General features: G+C 42.9%; 2 protein-coding genes across 2 annotated transcripts in view; both read left to right on the top strand.

Moving 5' to 3' along the window:
- The window catches only part of LOC140588991 (NLR family CARD domain-containing protein 3-like), a 165043-nt gene that overhangs the window by 32241 nt on the left and 116240 nt on the right, over positions 1–16562 (top strand). The gene's annotated exons all lie outside the window — the stretch shown is intronic.
- The window catches only part of LOC140588753 (protein NLRC3-like), a 139809-nt gene that overhangs the window by 31218 nt on the left and 92029 nt on the right, over positions 1–16562 (top strand). The window contains exons 6-9 of the mRNA XM_072710729.1: positions 931–962; positions 3285–3309; positions 3755–4261; positions 5212–5385. Coding sequence (XP_072566830.1) covers positions 931–962; positions 3285–3309; positions 3755–4261; positions 5212–5385 — 738 coding nt within the window. The remainder of the gene's footprint in view (positions 1–930; positions 963–3284; positions 3310–3754; positions 4262–5211; positions 5386–16562) is intronic.

The raw sequence follows: 16562 nt of genomic DNA on the forward strand, positions 1-16562 counted from the left end.
TTGAACATGTTTAATGGATCAGTGCCTATTACTAATTAGCTAGTTGTTATGAGATCAGGGGATGGTGCAGGCGAGGAAAGGATGACGATCCACAATGCGGCTCCAAGATGACAGGGGTTTATTTATAACAAAACACAGAGCAGAAAATAAGGGAACCACGAGGGGTCAAAAGGCCATAACAACAAAACACAGGGGAACACTAGTAAAGAGCAGCAACCCAGGGAGTAGAACTAAGGGGAAAATAACTACACAGGAATCCAATACACACAGGAACAAAGCACAGGATCAACAGCATGTGATACAATGACCAAGTGAGGGAACTGACCACAGGCAGGCAGTAAAATACACAGATCATGGGGACTAACAAAAGGCAGGTGTGAGAACTCAAAACAATCAACCAATCAGAGCAGACACTGGAAACAGGACACAGGTGGAATTAACTAACAATTAACAAACAGAACTAAGGGGCTGTGAAACTGGGACCAGAGACAACACGTGTGAGAGAAAAATTGACTAGAGGGATATTTTGTAATCAGCATTTCATATGTACTTTATACTGCCTGTAATTTATGGATCTGGCCACCTGCAAGCAGCCCCCACTCACTGTAGCCTTTTGTGATTTTCCTGCTCTGTCTGATAAACACGCTCTAAACCTGCATTTCTGTTCTCTAGCCTGCATTTCTGTTCAATCTAATGAGCACAAAGGTCAAGCACATTTTGCTACACTAAGCTTAACTCTTAATTCTCTTAAGCTTACATTCTTGGCTGTCAGCTGCCTAACACTCAGGTACTTTTGCATTAGTTGCACAAAGATACAATTTCAAAGCTGATTACAAAATATCCCTCTAGTCAATTTTTCTCTCACACTGGACAAGATCCTATGGAGCTGCCAGAGGTCACACCAGAGCCTGGGCCTGCTGGGAACCTGAGGTGCAGCCCAGCAAGAGACAGGAAGCCCCTGAGTATTACAGGCAGTCTAGTGTTAACCCTGGAAACAAGGGACAGAACAAATCCCTTTGGGGTTAAGGCAGCTGCTTTTAGAGCCAAAAGAGAAACAGGAGTGCTGTCGGTAAAATTCACTGATCGGGGGGCGACAATCATGCAAAATTTGTATATTGGTGTTTTGTTATACATTTTATTGTAATCAAAATAATTATATAAATTGTTTGTGTTTTATATTTGTTCTATGTTTTTTTATTTTTCTTAGCAAAAAAAAAAAGGTTGAGATCAGGTGGGGGCCCAAAATTGCAGGAGTCAGTGTTGCCCCCCCCAAAAAAATTCCACCCCTGCATAGTTATGGTAATTAAGTTGAAATCTGTTTGGAATCATGTCACAGTTTACAAGAAGTAACCAGTGAATGTCATTGAGTGACTGGGAGCTACATGCCAAACCGTCTCTCCTGGCTGCTACCTGCTGTCTCTCTGTGCTGCCACTAGATGTCACTGCTTCTCTTATACTGTCATAAGCAAGCTGATGTCAGGAAGCCGCCCTAATGAAATAAGCTCAGAATGTGGGTGGCAGTTACATCTATTTAAATAAAAATATAATGGTTGGATATTTGTGTTTTATTCACAGGGACCGAGTGAATAGATGTAATTCACATCCGCATAAAGCAGGCTTATCATCCACCTTCAAGGTTCGCATTTATTACTGAAGCATATTTTCTTAAATTTTATCTAAATTGACATATATCTTCTACAAATACACGTATACAATAAGTAGTTCGTCCTGTGAAAGAGAAGATATTTACAACTAATGCTGCGTTCCATTTACCTCGGAGCTCGGATGTCGGAGCTGGGAATGACGTCACACCCAAGTTAACCTCGTTCCAGTACAGCAAGTCGGAAAGACATTTAGCAAAACCATGGACCTGAAATCGCTTGAATAGGGACCTGTTTCAAACAGCAGGGTTTCTTGCTTAGCCAGATAACTCCTTGTATTTAATGTGCCCCAGTTTAAATGGCCTTCATCTTCATTCACTTATATTTAGCTCAGAGAACATTAAATTCCGACTTCAGTTGATATTTCCCACTATGAACTCCGAGTTTCCATGTTACAAGTTGAAATGGAACGCAGCATAATTCACAAATGAAGTTATAAAAAGATATGGTGCCAGGAGTGATAATAATTAAACTGTAACTGTTCATTTCAGTTATTGGAGAAAAAAGCTCAAACGTTTCTGAAGGATGAGCTGATGAAATTCAAAAGGTACCTGGATCAGAATGACCCAGAATGCTCTGAGCCTCAGCTGGAGGAGGACAATGACCTGGACCGGGGTGGTCAGATGCAGAAGACCTGTGGTAGGGAGGGAGCTCTGAAGATCACACTGTACATCCTGAGGACCATGGAGCAAAATGATCTCGCTGACATGCTGGAGAAGAGTAAGAGCTGTACCTCATTCAGTGTGTGTTTGATTTACTGCAGAAAAAGAGTTTTATGAAAAAATGTGTATTACATTTCAGTTTATCATTTATTTAATTTGATTTAATTTGGCCTAAATGAGTAAAAAATGTTTTTTGAAAAGTACTCATTGTATTTCAGGGGATCTTTTGTCGCAGTTTCAGCGCACAATGAAATGTAATCTGAAGAAGAAATTTGAGTGTGTATTTGAAGGGAAAGCTAAGGAAGGACAGCCAACACTTCTCAAAGAGATTTACACAGAACTCTACATAACTGAAGGGGGAGCTGGAGGAGTCAATGATGAACATGAAGTGAGACAGATTGAAACAGCATACAAGAAAAGGGTAACAGAAGATACTACAGTCAAGTGCAATGATATATTTATACCTTTACGTGGGCATGTGACACCTATCAGAACTGTACTCACAAAAGGGGTCGCAGGTATCGGGAAAACAGTCTCTGTGCAGAAAGTTATTCTTGACTGGGCAGAAGGAAAAGCAAACCAGGACATTCACTTCATATTTGCTCTTCCTTTCCGGGACCTGAATTTGATTAAGGATGAATACAGTCTGATTGGTCTGCTTCACCACTTTGTCCCAGAACTGAAATCGCTTGAATCCACTGAGCTGTGTAGGTACAAAGTTTTGTTGATCTTTGATGGTCTGGATGAGTGTCGTCTTCCTCTAGATTTTCAGAACAATGAAAGACGGTTTGACGTAACAAAGAAAACATCACTGGATGTGCTGTTGACTAACCTCATTAAGGGGAATTTGCTTCCATCTGCTCTCCTCTGGATAACCTCCCGGCCAGCAGCAGCCAATCAGATACCTCCTGAGTGTGTCCACCAGGTGACAGAGATACGAGGGTTCAGTGATGCCCAGAAGGAGGAGTATTTCAGGAAGAGATTTAGTGATCAGGGTCTGGCCAGCAGGATTATCACACATGTGAAATCATCAAGGAGCCTCTTCATCATGTGCCACATACCTGTGTTCTGCTGGATTTCAGCCACTGTCCTTGAAAGGTTTCTTAGTGAGACTGACAAGGGAGAAATTCCAAGGACTCTGACTGAAATGTACACACACTTCCTGATCTTTCAGGCGAGTTTAAAAAATGACAAGTATATGAAAAACTATGAAACCAAGCTTAAGGAATACAGCAAGGAATTCCTTTTGAAACTTGGTAAACTGGCTTTTGACAACCTTGAGAAAGGCAATCTCATATTTTATGAGCAAGATCTGATAGGGAATAACATTGATGTCACTGAAGCTTCAGTTTACTCTGGAGTGTGCACAGAAGTCTTTAAGGAGGAATATGGATTGTATCAGGAGAAGGTGTACTGCTTTGTGCATCTGAGCATCCAGGAGTATCTCGCTGCTTTATATGTGTTTCTGTCAAACTCATCAGCTGACCTGCTGAAGACTGCAGTGGATCAGGCATTAAAGAGCAAGAATGGACACTTGGACCTCTACCTCCGCTTCCTCCTGGGCCTCTCAACAGACTCCAGTAAAACTCTGTTACAAAAACTATTGGGAGAGACAAGACCCAGCACACATAACATTAAGGAAACGGCTCAGGGCATCAAGGAGAAAATACAGGAGAATTTATCTGCAGAAAGGACCATCAACCTGTTCCACTGTCTGAATGAACTGGGTGACAATTCTCTAATAGAGGAAGTACAAAGATACCTGAGTTCAGGAAGCCTTTCAGCAGCAGACCTCTCACCTGCACAGTGGTCAGCTCTGGCCTTTGTGTTACTGATGTCAGATAAGGAGCTGGATGTGTTTGATCTGAAGAAATACATCAGATCAGATGAGGGCCTTCAGAGGCTGCTGCCTGTGATCAAGAAATATAGGACAGCTCTGTAAGAGATCTTTCATATGTCTTTTGCTAAAGAAGTACAGATGTTATTCATGATACTGCTTTTATATCGTATCAGAACAATTAGGGTGTATTTATATGGACGCCCAGAAATTCTTTTTCATTCTGGATACTGTAGGGATTCGTATATTTTTTAACATTCTTAGTGTGGCGTGTGGTTCAGTGGGTTTGGACTCTGTGTCTGTGGTCAGAAGGTTACTGGTTTAAATATCTGGCTGGCAGAGTGATGCTGGTTTTGGGCCCTTGAGCAAGGCCCTTACCCCCCAGCTTCAGGGGGCTGGATGCTGGCCAACCCTGAGCTCTGACCTGTATGTGTGTGTCAGAGAGAGCAAGATCAGAGAGGCGACAGCACTATTTTACCAGGGGGATAAATAAAGTTTCACTATTTCATCCCGATCTGACAGGATTGGTAATTGTGTGATTAGTGTTTTGGAAATTTTACAGGTTCTCAGATACAGCAAACAGAAAATAAGGATTTCAGTCATGATGTCAGCAATTCAAAAGTCATATAAAAATACATAATTAAAATAACTTAAGCTCTTCTTGACATTCAAACCCCCATAAACATGTACACTTACACACATCCGAGGCAGGAACTGAACCCAAAACCCTAGAACCCCTGGGTCGGCTGTAGTGCTGATCACTGAGCCCCAGCGCTGCTCAGAGCTTTATAAAAAGTCTTATGCATATATTACAGAATCTCAGGGTAACTCACCCTGTAAGGTCATTAAAAAGCAGGTTCGTCTCGCCTGGGGAGTGTCAAGTAAAAACTATTTGTGTTTCTGACTAGGACAAGGAAACAACAAAATTACTGATATTTCAGCTATATGCTGCATGTCATATTGTACTTAAAAATGTTTATTTTGATTTTTTATTTGATATATCTGTGTGTGTCGTGTATGTATTTATATCTTAACACGTTTCCTTTTCCAGACTGGACAGCTGTAGACTCACAGAGACATGCTGTGAAGTGTTGGCTTCAGCTCTCAGATCAAACTCCTCTCAGCTGAGAGAGCTGGACCTGAGTGACAATGACCTGCAGGATTCAGGGGTGAAGCTGCTCTCTGCTGGACTGGGGGATTCACACTGTACACTGGAGATACTGAGGTCAATATTACTGGGTATTCCACAGTGTAATGTGTAATTACTGAAATCTTTATTGAAGTCGTCACATTTAGTTAAAAGTAATACTCATAGTCGTGAGGTGTTTTTATTTATTGGAGAGATCTCTCTGTCTCTCTGCAGGCTGCCATTCTGTAGAGTCACAGAAGAAGGCTGTTCTTCCCTGGCTTCAGCTCTGAGGTCAAGCCCCTCTCACCTGAGAGAGCTGGACCTGAGCTACAATCACCCAGGAGAGTCAGGAGTGAAGCTGCTCTCTGCTCTACTGGAGGATCCCAGCTGTAAACTGGAGAAACTGAAGTGAGTACAGAATGTGTGTCTGCCCCTGCTATAGACTCATGTATGTGGAGAAAGTACAACAATTAAATGGATACAGCAGTACTATGTCATTCTGCTTCTGCTATAGTGTGGACCACAGTGGAGAGTGCAGGACCAGACCAGGGATCCAGAAATGTAAGTTTGTATGCATGTTTTTACGCTTAATACCATTAATACTACTTTATGACAGCATTCACATAATTATTGTGATGTGTTTTTTTTTTTTTTTTCCTTTTCTTTTTTGGGTTTAAAAATGACTATTTTCTTAAAAAACAATGGGAGTCTGGGATCTTCTGTAGTAGTACTGTTTTGAGATTTGTTAGGATTGTCCTAAGACAGCACCCGTATTCTCCCCAAACTGGCTGTGACACTGAATGTCTCCGCAGTCTGCGCTAGTGATGTGAATTTCGGCTCTTTTTAGTGAGTCGGATCATTTGGCTCAGCTCACCAAGAAGAGTCGGCTCTTCCGGCTCCCAAACGGCTCTTCATTTTATTACTTCTGCCTCAGCCAGATTCAGCGCTGTTATGACGCATGATTGATATGTGTACTAAACCTTCTGATTTTCTCAATACCATCATGTTTGGTATAAAAAAATTAAATGTAAAAACCTCAAACACTACTACACGTGTATTGAACATTATATAGCGGAAAGTCTTTGATACCATTAACAGTCAAATAACATAAATAACGAATAAGAATAAATTACAAAGAAATTACAACGTGCAAAACACCAGCATCCAACAGTTTTAGTATCTATCCACTTTAACAACTATCTATCACCTTTCTAACAGTGTAACATTTTAACATTTCCTTTGGGGGCAGAAAGGCTAAGTGCCTCAGCTTAGACGGGCTGATCCGGCTTCTGGCAGTAGCAGGCACGCTAGCCTGTCTTTTTCCTTCCATCTGAACTGTTGGATGCGCAGTTCCTAAGTGTCTGTGAAGGTTGTTTGTGGATCCTGATCGAAATGACAGCTTCATCTTCAAACTGTGCATTGTGCCTTTGAGTTATCATAGCTATTAAAATGCATCCAAATGCCGCTTCGTTTCCTATTATTCGCGCACCACACTCCCTCTTTCTCTCCTCCTTTTCCTCCCTCCTGCTCTGTACCTGTACCTGTTCACCGTCATCACGCCCCCCCCCCCACCCCCCTCCCCCCTCTTATCTGACTCATCACGTGATTAGTCGCGCGGCTCACACGCCATTAAACCAAATTTCAGTTACAGTCAAAGCAGCATGTAGCGCTGATCCGCGGAGATGTTTTGTTTTATAAAAATGTCTCTTGGTCAGGACTCAGGATCCGGATCTTTTGAGCGGGTCGTTCGCGACAGACACATCACTAGTCGGCGCTGAACGCTGCTGGAGGGCGGTATGTGTCCGAAGTGGTTTGAAGGAAGTTCTTATTTTGAAGTAAAGACAAATTAACTTCTAGTGGTACTTTTGTGGTACAATTTCAGGTTTAACACGTTTGATTAATGCTGTTTGTAATTTTATTTACCTGTAATTAAGGCTATTAATTTAGCACGCGCAGCATTTCGCCCCGTCTTCCCGCCGGCGTCGCGCGGGCGTCCGACATTTCCTGAGGTATTTCACATACTTGAATTCCTGCTCCGTTTTTATATTTTATGTACCGTACAGAATAATAGAGCGCAGGCTAAAGTGCAGTTCGGTCCCCAGCGAGTCTCTCAGCGCGGCGTGTCTCACAGTGCAGGGGGCAGCCGGAGCGCCGCAGACTCGGGCGGCTACATGAGTATATTGGGAATAAAATGTGTGTATTGGAGCGAGTTCTGTGTTAGTGAGTGTGTGAGGTGTGACAGTGATAATGATGGAGATGTTGGGCTTCGCGATGGGATTAATCGCTCTTCCTCTTGCCTACAGACTCCTGCCAGCTGACGCTGGACCCCAACACAGCAAACAGCCGCCTGTCTCTGTCAGGGGGGAACAGGAAGGTGACACGGGGGGCAAAGCAGCCATATTCTGATTATCCAGAGAGATTTGACCGCTGGCCCCAAGTTCTGTGCAGAGAGAGTCTGACTGGTCGCTGTTACTGGGAGGCTGAGTGGAGTGGAGATGGAGCCTGGATAGGAGTGACTTATAAAGGAATCAGGAGGAAAGGAGACAGTGCTGACTGTCGGCTTGGAGCCAATGACAAGTCATGGATGCTGTTCTGCTCTCCTTTCAGATACTCTGTCTGGCACAATGATAAAGAGACTGACATACCCATAAAGCCCTCAGGCTCCCGCAGAGTAGGAGTGTATCTGGACTGGGCGGCTGGTACTCTGTCCTTCTACAGAGTCTCCTCTGATGGACTGACCCTCCTGTACAGCTTCACCTCCTCATTCACTGAACCCCTCTATCCAGGGTTTAGGGTTTATTATAACTCCTCTGTGTCCCTGTGCATGCTGGGATAGCTCACTGTGTGCTGGAGGAATCATTTGTACCTTATCAGAGTGTCACATGTCGCTGCTTCTCTATGGCAAAAAGGTAAAATCTCTGCTTTTTAACCTTTATAACCCTTTTTACTCCGTCTGAAGTGTGACGTATGTCAGACAAAATAAGTGACTGGGTTCAGCAAACTGAACAAACATGCAAAATGACTGTTTTTTTGTCTGATTAAAATGTAATGAAATGTAATCCTGATGAGTGGGGGGGCTTTTCCACTCCCCTGTATATGTACATTTTATATATTTCTGTCTGTATATTGTATTTGCTACCTGTACACTGACAATAAAGGCTTCATATTGTATCCTATTAATGTCCTGGTTCTGCTCTGCTCAAAGCGTGAGGTAACTGGGTAACATAAATCATATAATACAATTAAATAAATACACTTTACTGTAATTGAACATAACTAACAGTATTAGATTAAATCAGCATATATAATAACCATGTAAAAGGAGATGGGAGAACAGCGAAAGCAAAAACAAAGTTAAAAACAAAAGTCATAAATCACATCAGTAACATACATTAGATTCAATTATCAAAATACAACAAACAACAATAAAAATTCCTAACTAAACCTGTGAACTGCTACACCTGACAACCGACAAGCTAATTAGCAAACCGCGTCTCTCTCTCACCACGTTGAAACTCGGGAAAAGACTCATTAAAATCCGAACTAAGTCCTTACTACGTAAGTAAATAATTACACAAGTAATTAAAAAGAAAGTGTAACACATTTTAATTTGTCATTAAATATACGGTTTAACTTCAGACGGCTGAACCTTACGTCCGCCCCCTACTGCCGTCCTGAGGTAACTGCGGGTTTCCCGTCGGTCGCAGCACGCGAGACGCTGCGGTCCCTCAGTTAATAATTTAGGAATAAGATTATCAGATGCAATGTATCCCACAAAACACTCACAGTGGCATTGCAGCATTACAGATATAGCCCTGAACGCAATGGAAAGGTGGATTCTTACTCTGACGTCCCTCTTCATCCTCTGGTGATGAGCTATTGGCCTCTTGCAAAATGATATCAGTTACATCACTGCTACAATAAGCATCTAAATAATAATAATAATAATAATTTCCAAACTTTTCACTGACCCTGCAAAGATATTTCTTGTCATTCTCAAACAAATGCATATGTACATATGTAAATAAATAAACATTTAAATGGCATCCAATAATTTATTTAAAAGTATTTGATAATATAGGCTTGATTCATTTTGATATTAATATTGAATTGTGAATGTTTATTCTGGTCTTTAAGTTTAGGGAGGGCCTGTGTCCAGTCTGAGGGGGGGCAGATATCACATTGGAGGAGATAAATGTCAGAAGGGGTGAGTGTGGTCAGGCAATTTTTAGGCCACTTTATTTCACTTTGAGTGATTGTTTTTGGAATGTTTTCATTTATTTCAAGGTCAATTTAATCCGCATAGTTGATTCATTGATTAACTTTGTTTGGAATAATAAAGCACAGTAGTTTAGTATGAATCTCGTTTGGTGGAAGTGTGTTCAAAATGGCCACAGTCTTGTTTGGATAAGAGTCCAATCCGCATGGAGCACTTTGAGCAGAGTGAGGACGCCGCCATTTAGGAGATATCAAAGAACAAACTCCCCTGGCTCAGAAAAAGGAGGGAAAACAGGGGAAGCTGATGATTCTCCCTGAGCATCACAAGGTGGAGAAACGAGGATGCAGGAGAGGATTGCCATCCTGGGCAGCAGGTTGCAGGGGGGGGGCGATGACCCCCAGCTCCTCAGGCAGCGGCAGGCTGGGGGGCCCCGTGTGTGAAAATTACCCTTGTTCTTCACCCCTGTAATGTTTGTATTCTTCCATTTTCATGTCTGTCGTATGACAGAAATATCATCAACACTCCCACTCACTCACTGTAAATTCTCTGGTGTAGGAAAAATTAGCTCAAGTAAATTTTAATGTCCACCAATGTGTAGGGAAATTAATTACGTTTTAATAAATTATTATTTAATGATGATTATCAACTAATTGTTATGCTGAATGGTTGATTGCTTCAAACTCAATTGCGGATTCCCCGTGAGTCAAAAAAGTCAGATGACAAAGATCAGATAAGAGCCAACAGAGGAATGTAAAAAGGGGGGGTTGTTAAGCAAAGACAGAAAAAACCTCTGATAGTTAGGAGACCCACTGAGATACCTGGTTACATTATTTAACTTTCACGATTCCTCTGGGAAACCATGAGAGCATGTATGCAGGGGTAGCTATACATATATATTTATCCATATTTATATAATGGTTCGAGTGAGAAGGTAAAATAGGTGATACTCTGTGAAACACGGTTATAAGAGTGGCAGACAAAACACTAAGACTGTCTAAGGACACAAACAAACATAACCTATATGGATACTGAGACTAGCAACAATAAGTAAACACATATACAGGGTATATACAGGCCAAACTTAAAAGGGAACTTTCTTCAGGGTGTTGGGTGAGTCTGTGGTTTGTAAGGCAGGATGGAAAGGGGGGGGGGGGGGGGGGGGGGGGTGCGTTGCGTACCAAGTTGAGGGATCCCTTGGGTGGGCATCAGACCACTAAATTGCCGGTCGGGGGCGGGGGAAGGTCCCCTCGATAAATTCTGCTGGCTGGTAAATTTCCCTGCTTAGGATGGGGGCGTTTAAGTGATAGTCAGTTATCATTTGGCACCCCCAGTGCCCCCCCCCCCCCCACACACACACACCCCGCACATGCCCACATTACAAAGTCATCAATCCATCATTAATTATTGATACAGGTATCTTCCATTTATGGTGTAAAGTTTGTGACCGATTTGTTCACAGTCAACGAGTCCCTTACAGCAGCTCTCTGCACAAATTTGTTGTTTTCCTTCTTCTGTTTATATATTAACGCCACTCCAGATGGCTATATTAACGCCACTCCAGATAAGAACCCGTTATATTTTTCTTCTTCTTTTCCCTAATCCTATTCCGTTCACATCAATCTAGCTTAAACATGTTAATTCGCTAATTTAATGTTATGTCATAACAAATACACTGCCGTCAGTCTCCGCAGCGCTTCAGTCCTAACAATGTTTTCGTTTCTATGTTTCTTATTTACACCCTTACTCGCGTGCCCCTTTGTATGTCTTTTTCACTTCTCCCTGCTTTCCCTGCACCGATCACCTGCTTTAAATCTCTACTCAGTCACTCACAACACCCTCGATTTTTACACATCTGCACGGCACGACCATGTACATATGTACTCAGCTTCACCACAACCACTCCGACCTTATAGTGCACACAGACATATAGGATACACACGCACACAAGCGCTCACACGCTTGCTCATATCTAACTCATTTGCACGTGCAATATTAGCTACACAAACATGTCTATGGGCACACTAAGGTTTGTCTCATGGAATGTGCATGGAGCTGGCTCCAGAGAGAAGAGGTTAAAAATATTTAGCCAGCTTAAAAAACTACAGGCAGACGTTGTTTTATTACAAGAGACTCATAGACCTGCCACAGCTACAGATGAATTTAAAACACCTGAGTTTCCTAATGTGTTCTCAGCCTGTTATAACTCTAGGCAAAGGGGAGTAGCAATTTTAATACATAAAAATGTTAATTTCACATTACTCAACACAATTATAGATCCAGAAGGTAGATTTATAATCATTAAATTATCTATACTTAACAAAAAGTTATGTATTGTTAGTATATATGGTCCAAATGTTGATAACCCTTCATTCTTCCACATTTTCTTTACCGCACTCTCCGAACACCTAGATAGCTCACTCGTTCTTGGGGGCGACCTCAACTTCGCACTAAATAAAGAAATGGACAGGCTCAGTACAGCTGTTCAGCGCAATTGGGAATCCATAAATATAGTTAAGCAGTACATGAGCGACCACGGACTTTGCGATGCATGGCGTTCTCTTCACCCCAACCGTAGGGAATATACTTTCTTCTCACAAGTCCATCACTCGTATTCCCGTCTGGATTATTTCCTAGTCAGTAGCTCACTGCTGAGTGACATTTCAGACACTGAGATACACCCTATAGCTGTCAGCGATCATGCTCCTGTATCTTTAACCCTAATAAATAAGAAAGCCATTCCACCAATTAGAAACTGGAGATTTAATACATCATTGCTTAAAGATGGAGATTTTATTAACTATTTCAAAAAAGAGTGGGCCTTATATTTAGACTATAATGACCTGCCTGGAACATCAGCATCTGTTCTCTGGGAAGCAGGCAAAGCTGTGATGAGAGGTAAAATAATCTCATTCTCATCACATAAAAAGAAAAGAGAAAACAAGTATATTCAGGAATTAGAAGAAACCATCAAATCCTTAGAAGAAGCTTATGTATCATCCCAGGAACAGGAAATACTGAACAAAATACGTAAAGCAAAATTAGAATTAAATAAAATTATTCATAAAAAAACACAATTCTTAGCACAAAGACTTCGCTGGCAAAATTATGAATATGGTAATAAATCAGGTAAATTTCTAGCTAACCAGTTAAAAATAAATAAAGAAAAAACAACTATATGTGCTGTTAAAGACTTAACTGGGGATACAGTATATGACCCTGAAAAAATAAACAACACTTTCAGGGACTTTTACAAATCTTTATACTCACCACAGATAAACCCATCAAAAGACGAAATTGATCAGTTTCTTGATAGTATAACCCTTCCGAAATTATCAGATAATCAAACGATGACACTGGATTCCACGCTGACACCAGGTGAACTCCAGGAAGCTATGAACAGTATGCCCAATAATAAGGCTCCAGGTCCAGATGGATTTCCAGTAGAATTCTATAAAGAATTCTGGACAATTCTGTCACCAACATTCTACAGAATGTTGCAGGAAACCGAGGTAAATGGTAGACTACCACCAAATATGAATTCTGCCAACATTAGTCTCTTGCTAAAACCAGGCAAAGACCCTATTTTGCCTACCAGCTATCGTCCAATATCCCTTATTAATGTTGACCTTAAAATAATCTGCAAAGCTCTCTCAAAAAGAATAGAGAAGATAACCCCTCACATAATTCATCCTGACCAAACTGGTTTCATAAAAGGGAGGCACTCATCAACAAACACACGTAGATTACTCAATCTAATAGACTATTCGTGCAATAAAAACCTTCAAATCACAATATTGTCTCTAGATGCAGAAAAAGCATTCGATAGAGTCAGTTGGAGTTTTTTATTTGCAACATTACACAAATTTGGTTTTGGAACCTCTTTCATAAACTGGTTAAAAATATTATATAGTTCCCCAACAGCATGTGTTAGGACAAATGACCAAACATCCTCTAGCTTCTGTCTCAAGAGGGGCACCAGGCAGGGATGCCCTCTCTCCCCCTCACTCTTTGCAATTTTTATTGAACCACTAGCAGCAGCAATTAGACAGGCTATAGTGATTAAAGGCATCAAATGCAAGAATGTGGAACATAAGGTCAGTCTTTATGCGGATGATGTATTACTCTTTCTCCAACATTCACAAACATCTCTCTCTGAGGTAATTACATTAATTAACTCTTTCTCAAGAGTCTCAGATTATTCGATAAACTGGTTAAAATCCACAGCTCTTCCAATTAACTGCTCCTTTCAGAATTCTTCCTCCACTCCACTGCAATCTGGAGATATCAAATATTTAGGTATTAATGTTTCACCTAGGCTGGCAGATTTAACTAAATTAAACCACATCCCACTTTTAAAAAAGGTAGAGGATGATCTGGCTAGATGGAAGTCCCTACCCATATCACTCATGGGACGGGTCGCCTCTATAAAAATGATGGTGCTGCCAAGAATTAATTATTTATTTGCAATGATCCCGAGCAAACCATCACCTGACTGGTTTAGATCTCTGGACTCCGCCATCTCTAAATTCCTTTGGAAAGATAAACCACCGCGTATTAGCTTAAAAACGCTGCAAAGGACCAAGGACAAAGGAGGACTAGATCTGCCTAACTTTCACCACTACTTCTTAGCTAACAGGCTTCAAAACATCTCAGGGTGGCTAAAACATACCCTCTTAAATGAACCTTGGCTAGACGTAGAACAGGCACTATGCAATAACATAGAGATATCGGATCTACCATTCATTAGCTCAAACATTAAACGACACGAATGCTTCAAAAGCATCAGTATCAGCTCTTCTCTGACAGCATGGTGGGAGTTTCTAAAAACGACTGAGTCTTCATTAATCCCATGCAAACGTACTCCCATCTGGAACAACCCTGACATACTACTAAACAACAATATGATAAATTTCCCGGATTGGAGTTGTAAAGGTATTAAATACTTGGAACATATATTCGAAGAAATAGACTTTATCCCCTTTGACTTATTAGTTAAAAGACATGGGATTAACAAGAATAGATTTTTAGAATATCAACAAGTTAAATCTATAGTAAAAAGGAAATTCAAGTCTAATCAAATCAAATTACAAATACCACCAAGTGTGGCAGAATTCCTTAATCTCAAAACCCCCAAATTATTGTCTAAAATATACAGGACACTATCCAAAATGGATGGATCTATATCCCTTCCTATAGCAAAATGGGAGGCAGATCTATCAATCAGCTGGGACCACAATTTCTGGTCTAAGACATGTTTAAAAACCTTTGAACTGATTAGAAGTCCCAATCTACAATTAATACAATATAAAATCCTGCATAGAGTGCACTACACAGGGCATCGGATGTTCAGGATGGGTTTTACGTCTTCTAACAACTGCTCACACTGTCAAGGGGTTACACCTGACAATTACATCCACGCTCTTTGGTTTTGTCCACCTGCTCAGATGTTCTGGCGCAGGATTTGTGAGGACTTATCAAAGTGTCTGAAATGTACCATTCCAGCCTCTCCTTCAGTCTGCTTGTTGGGCGACCTAGATGGTGTCACTACAGAGATTAACACAACCCACATGGCTTTCACCGCTTTATGCATTGCTAAGAAGACTGTCCTCATGAACTGGAAAAATAAAAATAACCTTAATATCAACCAATATAGAGAGAGTTTGCTGGACCATATTAGTCTTGATACAGCTTCTGCCGCCACATTAGACCAATCTCTCTGGGCTCCTTTGATCAGCTCCATTACCTAGTGGCGGTGGGGGGTCGCAGGTTTGTCCCGCTTCGGTTTTTGTGGTTGGTGTGGGGGGGGGCATGTGGGCTTGGGGCGTCTGGGGGTTCCCTTGGGGGGGGGGGGGTTTCTGGGGGGGTTCGGCGCTGGGACTGCGGTCATGGCCTGGATGGGGCTTTGGTGGCTCTTGGGTGGCGTCTTTCTGGCGGCTGCATGCAGCGCTGCTGGGGTAGCCTGTGCCGGCGGACGTAGGTTGCCGGCTGGCGGCCGTGCTGCTCCTGGGTGGGTCCGGGGCGGGCTTGGGGTTCTGGGGGCGCTCTGCCTCCGGGCTGGGGTTCCGGCTGGGCTGGGGGGCTTGGGTCCTGGTGGGTGTATCGCCGGGGTGTGGGTTGGCGCATGCACTGGGGCCCAGCCCCGGCGCGGGGACCTTCGGCGCGTCGGAGGGGCTGGGGGCCTCTTTAGCTGGCGGGGAGGTTGTTACCATCTGTCCGCAGGTGGTCCCTGCCTTAGGGGTATCCTCTCTGCGGGGGTGGGGGGGAATCCAATAGAGTAGGAGAATGGACCCAACCTGGGTGTCTATTGTCTTATGTAGTTTGGGAGTTGACTGAATGGTGGGGTGGGTGTAGTTTTTCCTCTGTGGTGGGGTCTGGTTGGCTGCCCCGGGCTCTATGGTGCCCGGCGGTGCCGCTGCTCTGGGCCCCGGATTGGATAGGCCTGGGCCCTCCCGCCCTGGGTGAATTTCAGGAGAACGGAGGTGCTTATGGGGGTCAGCGGGGGAGCTGGCTCCAGAGGGGGGGTCCTCTGCCCCCCCCGATCCTTTCCTCCCCATCCCTAAATGCTTCCCTCCTCCCGCTCTGTCACCCCAACACACACGTAGGGCTCTGAGGTGCAGGTGCGTCGCTGGGATGCAGGGGAGGTATTCCTCCTCTGTCCCCCCGTGACCACCTGTATCTCAATCACACATCACAACTTAGACACTCTCATTACTTACTCTCTCATGACACATACATTTAGGGCCTTGGGGGTGGGCACACGGAATGGCGTCCAGAGGTCGGTCTGTTCATTCAGCCTTACCTCTGGTGCCAGTGCCCACTTCTCAATTTTAAGTTGCACATAGACATTGAGGGTTCTGGGGAGGGGCTGAGCTGACACCAGCTGCTGATTGGCAGAGGGTGGTTAGCACCATGCCCTTCCCCTGTTTTAAAACACTTTAGAACAACACGCACCAACACCACATATGAGCGGGCGGAGGGAGGCATGGGGTCTTTTCACACCCCCGTTCTCTGTTCGCCATCTGGAGCCGGGGGCTGGGGGGGGCTGGCCATCCGG

The sequence above is a fragment of the Paramormyrops kingsleyae genome, chromosome 4, assembly GCF_048594095.1.
Source record: "Paramormyrops kingsleyae isolate MSU_618 chromosome 4, PKINGS_0.4, whole genome shotgun sequence".
Classification (NCBI taxonomy): Eukaryota; Metazoa; Chordata; class Actinopteri; order Osteoglossiformes; family Mormyridae; genus Paramormyrops; species Paramormyrops kingsleyae.